Source organism: Oncorhynchus mykiss, chromosome 26, assembly GCF_013265735.2.
Source record: "Oncorhynchus mykiss isolate Arlee chromosome 26, USDA_OmykA_1.1, whole genome shotgun sequence".
NCBI lineage: Eukaryota > Metazoa > Chordata > Actinopteri > Salmoniformes > Salmonidae > Oncorhynchus > Oncorhynchus mykiss.
Window position 1 is genome coordinate 29,748,698 of NC_048590.1, and position 6,504 is coordinate 29,755,201.

The 6,504-nt window shown below is 42.6% G+C and overlaps 1 protein-coding gene across 1 annotated transcript; it reads right to left on the reverse strand.

The window, feature by feature from the left end:
• Positions 1-2,112: 2,112 nt before the first annotated feature.
• Positions 2,113-6,414, reverse strand: LOC100135834 (FoxF1). The gene is given in 10 exon segments (NM_001124227.1): positions 2,113-3,288; positions 5,166-5,406; positions 5,409-5,418; positions 5,420-5,460; positions 5,462-5,466; positions 5,468-5,480; positions 5,482-5,493; positions 5,495-5,520; positions 5,522-5,531; positions 5,533-6,414. Coding segments are annotated over 10 exon segments (1,128 nt in total). The 5' UTR covers positions 6,139-6,414; the 3' UTR covers positions 2,113-3,124.
• Between the last annotated feature and the right edge of the window lie 90 nt (positions 6,415-6,504).

Here is a 6,504-nt window from a genome sequence, read left to right on the forward strand (position 1 = left end):
TGTGACAACCTGTGTGCATCTGGTTGGCCTAACAGTGACTTATAGCTGCTGTGCTAGTGCTCGGCTTGGCCAAAGAGGTGTCCTACAGTTCAGAGTAGTTTAGACAGGCTGAGGGACAAGCACATAGCATGTCTGCCTCTCCAGACCAGAACCTAGGCAGGCAGGCTTTTTATGGAGCTGTCATCCAGCCCAGGCCGGGGAACAGCTGTGGAGCCCCAGCAGGAATCTCAGCCGTGTAGAGGTGCTGCGCCCCGGCTCACGTCATCAGCATGCTAATGTGTGGTCCCTCCGCTGCAGTGTGGAGCGACTGGGCCTGCTGCCCCTGTGTGCTCTGCTCATACAAGGGAATTTCACTGGAGTTCAGAGAGTGGTCACCACCTTGTGAGATAACACAGCTCCATACATACATAGTCACACACAGAAACGCCAACATATACACAGCAAGGCATGGGGCCCAATGTGAGAATGTCACTGAGAATAAGCTATTATAACAATACTTAACTTCCAAAACAATTAAGTTTTGTTATTACTGTATTTATCCTTGTAGGTAAAAACGTTATAGTGCAGCTAAAGTGGTTACTTTAATTAAAGTAGGAACACTAACATCAAGTTGAAGTGACTATTGAAATGCAGAATATAATGTGTGTCATTTAATTTGTTCCTTTGCAATTTTAAGCATTTTTTCAGACACTGATATAATAGGGCTACTTCTAGAATGAGTAGGCCTAAATATGTTCTTATACTAATGGTTTAAACAGTACATTTGAACAGGAGGTATTTCAATATTATAGTCACAACGTTTTGATAGTGAATGCAACATTTGTTGTATGGTTTCATTTGATTGTTTTACTTAACTCGTTCTAGTAGAGTGTTGAAGTGCTCTTTATAGCTTGGGACACTTAGTAATTAAGGAAGTTATTTGGGAATTAAGTCAAATTGAAGCTACAGATTTCAAGTGGGATTCGGTGCTGAAACAAGTCTGCATTCTGTCCAATATGACAATTCCAAAGTAACAAATGTAAAGATTGCATCATGTGAAAATGGCATTTCAGATTGTAAATGTCTTCTGCAGTCTAGCCTTTAGATTCATATAATGGAAATAAAACCACGGTGTTATAATGCACGAGAAATGCTTAGGCCTATATTATTTTAATGTCTTTATACTGATTTAATCCGTGTGTGATTTGCTATGTATTTTTTTTTTTGGGGGGGGGGGGGGGGGGGGGCAGATGTCATGCAATGTAGCGCTAAGTAGGAAAGGCATATAAGCATCTACAGCAACAAACAAACCAGATAATGTAATGTTTTATCAGTGAGAATAAGCCCATAATCTTAAAGTTGAAAACAATACATAACCCACACAAAATAATAAACTCCCGTTTAAATGTTATTTAGCAATGGCTATACTTGCTACAGCCTATATATATTCCAGTAAAAACAACCTCACATCCAGAATGCTGTATTTGAGAAAAGGCAGTCTGTGAGCCCGTTGTGCCTTTATAAGAGAAGGATAAATGTTTCTCGGCGGTGGGCACGCGTTTTCCTCCCTCTTTGAAACCGAATCCGAGGCGAATTCGCCATCCCCCGTAACTGCTGGCTTTGATTAGTTAAGGGTTAATTACAACATACACTCCGATTACACAGTTATACATTGGACAGGAGTTTTCGACATCCAACAGATATGTCTTATTGTATATCCAACCATAGGCTATTGTGGTGTTAGCCTAAGGACGCCCATGTTAAAGAAAATAGCTAATGGATGTAGCCTATACTAATGAATTGTGTTCACCTATAGGCCTATTCTTGTCTAAACCTGAATCAATTCCTAAATATGTGGCCTATTTTCACATTAAAATACTTGGTTGATTAAATGAATTAAGGACTTATGAATAGTTACGAATAGTTTTTGAATTTGAAGACAACTAAAATAGAACATCGCCAAAAATATTTCAAGGCCTTCCTGTTGCACCACACAGTGGAATAGACGGAACTGTATCTGCATGTGTAATTTTCCCTTTAAAAAAAAATGATTAACTCAGGGGGAAAAAAGAACATTCGAGAAGTGTCAAAATAATGGAAACAGAAATAATTGTATAGGTGTTTCAGCCAGTTAAACTGCATGCCAATACGTTTAATTGTATACAGATCGTGTGTAGTAATATACAGACTAATCTAAAGACACTCGAGTATGCCAACACTCAGCATAACATCATTTACAATTTATACAGTGCTGAAAAATAACGGGTGGCTACACGGATATATACACCTAAATAGACATGTAACTAACAGTGCTTACATCTATATCTTCAATTTCCGTTTTTAGAACAAATAAGAACGCGTCATGGCAAATATTGCCAATAAAGCATACTTCAACATTGTGGCTATAAGTGTACAATTAAAAATATGCACAGAATAAATAAGAAGTTGCCCTTTGCTATTTAAAAAAAAGTGCCTTCATCCTTCCTTAATTCAGTTCGTGTTGTTGTTGATTTAAAAATGTTAATGCATTGTGTAGCCTATAGCTTAGTTTAAACTTCTCAGAAAATCAAATAAAAATCCAACTATCATTTCGATAGAGCCGAGTAGCCTAACCCGGATAAATGAGCAATGAAATTGTCCCCGCAGTATATCTTTTGAATGCATAACAAAAATAATACACATTATTGTACATTGTAAAATATTCTCAAGTGGTAGTCATCCGCCCGCAGAGTTATAGTACCAAGCGGCAGCTGGGGTTGAGATGCATAAGGTGAGTGTCGACCGGTCTCTGCTTTACCTCTTGTGGCACACAGACATTTCTTGAAGATAGCCCACAGCTTAGGCCTACACCACAAGGCTATTCTGTGATATTTCCACTCCATTTTTGGTTTCTGAGAGAGAAACACTGAAGTTTAACAATCTGTATTTGCAGTATTTATGTCTCTGTACCAAATCCTTTTTTTTGTGTGAAAAGTTGTTTCGTTTATGGGTTCTCTGGCGTTACTGTTGCTTCTCTTACAGCGCGCTCCAGGGCCTGCCTTCTCTCCTACCTCCAAGGGTTGGGTTGCTCCCTCGTCTCAGCCCTGCAGCCGCTTTGGCTTTAGTGGCTCAAGTCAGTGATGTCCGTTATTCACTGTAAGGGCTGTCACATGACGCAGGGCTTGATGTCCTGGTAGGCAACCTGTTGGTGGTGATAGTAGGAACTGCTGCTGGGCGAATGCATCGTTGAGGACGTCATCGCGTTGAAGGAGAAGACGAACTCCTTCCGGTCACACATACTGGGAGACTGGGAATGGTACCGTGGAATACCTAAGAATACAGATACAAGAGTAAATCATATTTTAATTCGCATTATGCCATATAGCATGTCAACCCAATATGAATTTGTTGCTGTCAATTGGCAAACACAATATGGTTGTCTTTTTGAATGGGCTAGTAAGAACCACAAGTCGAGAAGGATATAGGCCAGCATTTTAAAGAAAAGGTGGTAGATGAGGGGAAAAGGACACCACACACTGCTCTCGATAGTATCACTGATCTTTAATAAGCTTAAGTCTCGGCCTCACAGGTACCCAATGATTTATGAAAACTTGCTCGATAGGTCTATGTCATTGTGGTTTTAAATGTTTTAAATACGTCTTATTTACACACGTGATTCGAATATTTATGAAATTCACATTGTTATATTTGGGAGCACTTGTTTGTTTTTCCTTCGCCTCCAACCCCTTTCGATGCGTGGAACGGATGTGGGTGGGGCTAGGTCTACATAAGGGTGCTATTTTTATTTATTTTTTAACTCAAAAGCTCTGAAGAAGACCGTGAGGATGATACATAAGCTTATTAAAGATCAGTGATACTATCAAGAGCAGTGTGCGGTGTCCTTTTCCCCTCATCTTGTCCAACTGTTACCATGCACCTGCAAAAAATGATTGCTCAGATATGCGAGTGCCTTTTGAATAAAGAAAAGGTGGTAGCAAATTAGTTAGAAATACATATTTGTGGGTACAAGGAAAATTAAGAAACTAGTATTGCCACTGGGTGATTGCATATAGCCCTAAATTATCCATCATCATACACATTTACCTTTATCTGTAGAAAGAAAATGTAAAAAATAAAAAAAAATTCAAAAGTGACTGCTGAGCTTTTTGATGTTGGACTAATTTGTTATTTATAGGGTGAATTGTAATATTGTGCATTGCATTATTTAGCCTATATTGTAAAATTATACTATGATATAAAAGTCGATTGAAGTAGGACTAGTATTGCCGAAATCTTTTCAGAAAATTGTTAAATAGGATCAATTCTTCCTAAATTGCCTTTTCAAGAACAATTAATTGTAATTTGGGTAGATAATCTTTCATTTAATTTGGGAAAACCCCGGTCTGTCTACCCCTCTGATTGGAGCTGTCGTAGGGAACTGTTGAGGCAGAGAACCGTCTGGAGATCTCGAGGGTGGGATAGTTCTAATTGGCAGTGGCCTGCTCGCACGCAAATCCCGGAGGACCGGGTGCCTCGAGGGCTTGAGTTGGCTGACTCCGGCTCGCGCTTGTTGTTTTTGTCTCTAGATTGGCACCAACAATTGTCCCAGAAGACTTGCCGTCCGCGTGCTTCCTTAAACCACCTCCAGGAATTTATATAGGAAAACAGAGTTAGGGTTAAACCCGCTGTTGTCCCACTCCTTGGCCAGTTAAATGAGGACAGGAAACTGAATTACTTAACCTCCTTGCTAGATAATTCGACGATGGTTTCTTGCGTCCATTTCCTTATTTCCAAGACAACCATTATTTCTACCAATATTGTCCGCCAAAAACTGTGGCATATTGGAGTTGTTTTTGGCCTATGTAAAAGCAAATGCACTGAGCATGCCCAGTCCCTATCTTTGCCTACTGAACTGATTGCAGTAGGTGACGGCTGCCTAAAGACCTTTGCATGTAGCTGGCCAATATCAGTAATGTAATCTTCGTTAAATTTGTATCTGCTTTCTGTGAAACAATGCTCTCTCTATATGCCTATATATTTTCATTTTTCTTCACCTCGTTTATAATTTACTTTAGAAGTTTTGGATTTGGTTCAAAGCAATTAGTGGGCTATAGCCTAGGCTTAGTGTTTATTTCGCACACATTTTAGGCTATTGGGTATGACTGACTGTAAAAGGCATGCGTAATCATTTGGCGATGTTAGTTTACCTTGCAGATCCGTGTTACTGTGTCCGTTCTGATGAAGATTATACTGGTCTAGAGAGTGCGTGGGTAAACTGGGCTGCAGCGGGTTCGCCCCGGGGTTGCAGGGAGACAGTGGCTGCTGCTTGATGTAAGAACCTCCGTTATTCAGAGAGGATGAAGGCGCTTGAGCCCAGGCCGAGCTTGAGTAGACGGGATGCGGCTCCATCACTCCCCCGCTGGTGAGGAGGGGCGAGCCTGAATTGTCGTGGTGGGGGTACTCGCCCCCCGTGGATCCTGTGCAGCTCCCCATGTAGGAATGTCCATTGTTGGCCGACAAGTGGGACATGGAGTGCCCGGCCAGACCCATCCCCTCCATGTTGCCTGCCAAGTGTCCATTCATCATCCCAATCCCGCTGTCCAGAGACAAGCCGTTGGGCGGACAGGACAGGCCCCCGCCGCTCCCCTGGAAGTTATAGGACTCGGGGAGGTGGTTGAATCCCAGGCCGTTCATCATGCTGTACATGGGCTTCAACGCCTGGCATTTACGCCTGAAGCCCCGCGGCCTCCTGCGGAAGGATCCCTCCTCGAACATGAACTCACTGGCTGGGTCGATAGTCCAGTAGTGGCCCTTCCCGGGCCGTCCGAGCCCCTTGGGCAGCTTTATGAAGCACTCATTCAGGGACAAGTTGTGACGCACGGAATTCTTCCATCCTTGGTAAGAGCCTCTAAAAAATGGGAAGCGGCTCTGGAGGAACTGGTAAATTTCACTGAGCGTCAGGCGTTTGGTGGGAGAGCTCTGGATAGCCATGACTATCAGCGCAATGTAAGAGTATGGGGGTTTCTCCGGACGGCGGATCCCCGCGTTGGTCTTTTTGGTTTTGGTGGTGGAGGAGGCGGTCTCCATCACAGTGGTCTGTCCGTGGGGCTTCTCCGGGGAAGACATCGGGCTGCTCTGGGCAGGAGTCTGCGCTGGTGGCTGCTGGACCTCTGCCGTCATTAGTTAGACTATCAGCGCAATGACAAATGTTTGACAAAAATATTCACGTCCTCGTTTTGAAGTAGTACTAGAAACTTCGTATAAATAATCAAAGAAAAGTTTAAGATGGTTACCAATAATCTCAATGCTGTTGAACTACGCACGGTCAAATGCAAAGCTGAATTTCTGTAAACCGTGCGTTATTGCGCTCTTCCTTTTGGTGCCTAAATTCCTTAGCCAATGTGAACCCTGAAACCCGTAGCGAGTGTCCAAATTGAAATGGGGGAGAAACGGGAGCTACTTCAACTTCTGTCGGTGAGTCCGGAGGAGCTCGCCTTTTACTTATCCGTTGCCATCAGCGCCTTGCTAGCTCGAGCTCTTGACCAT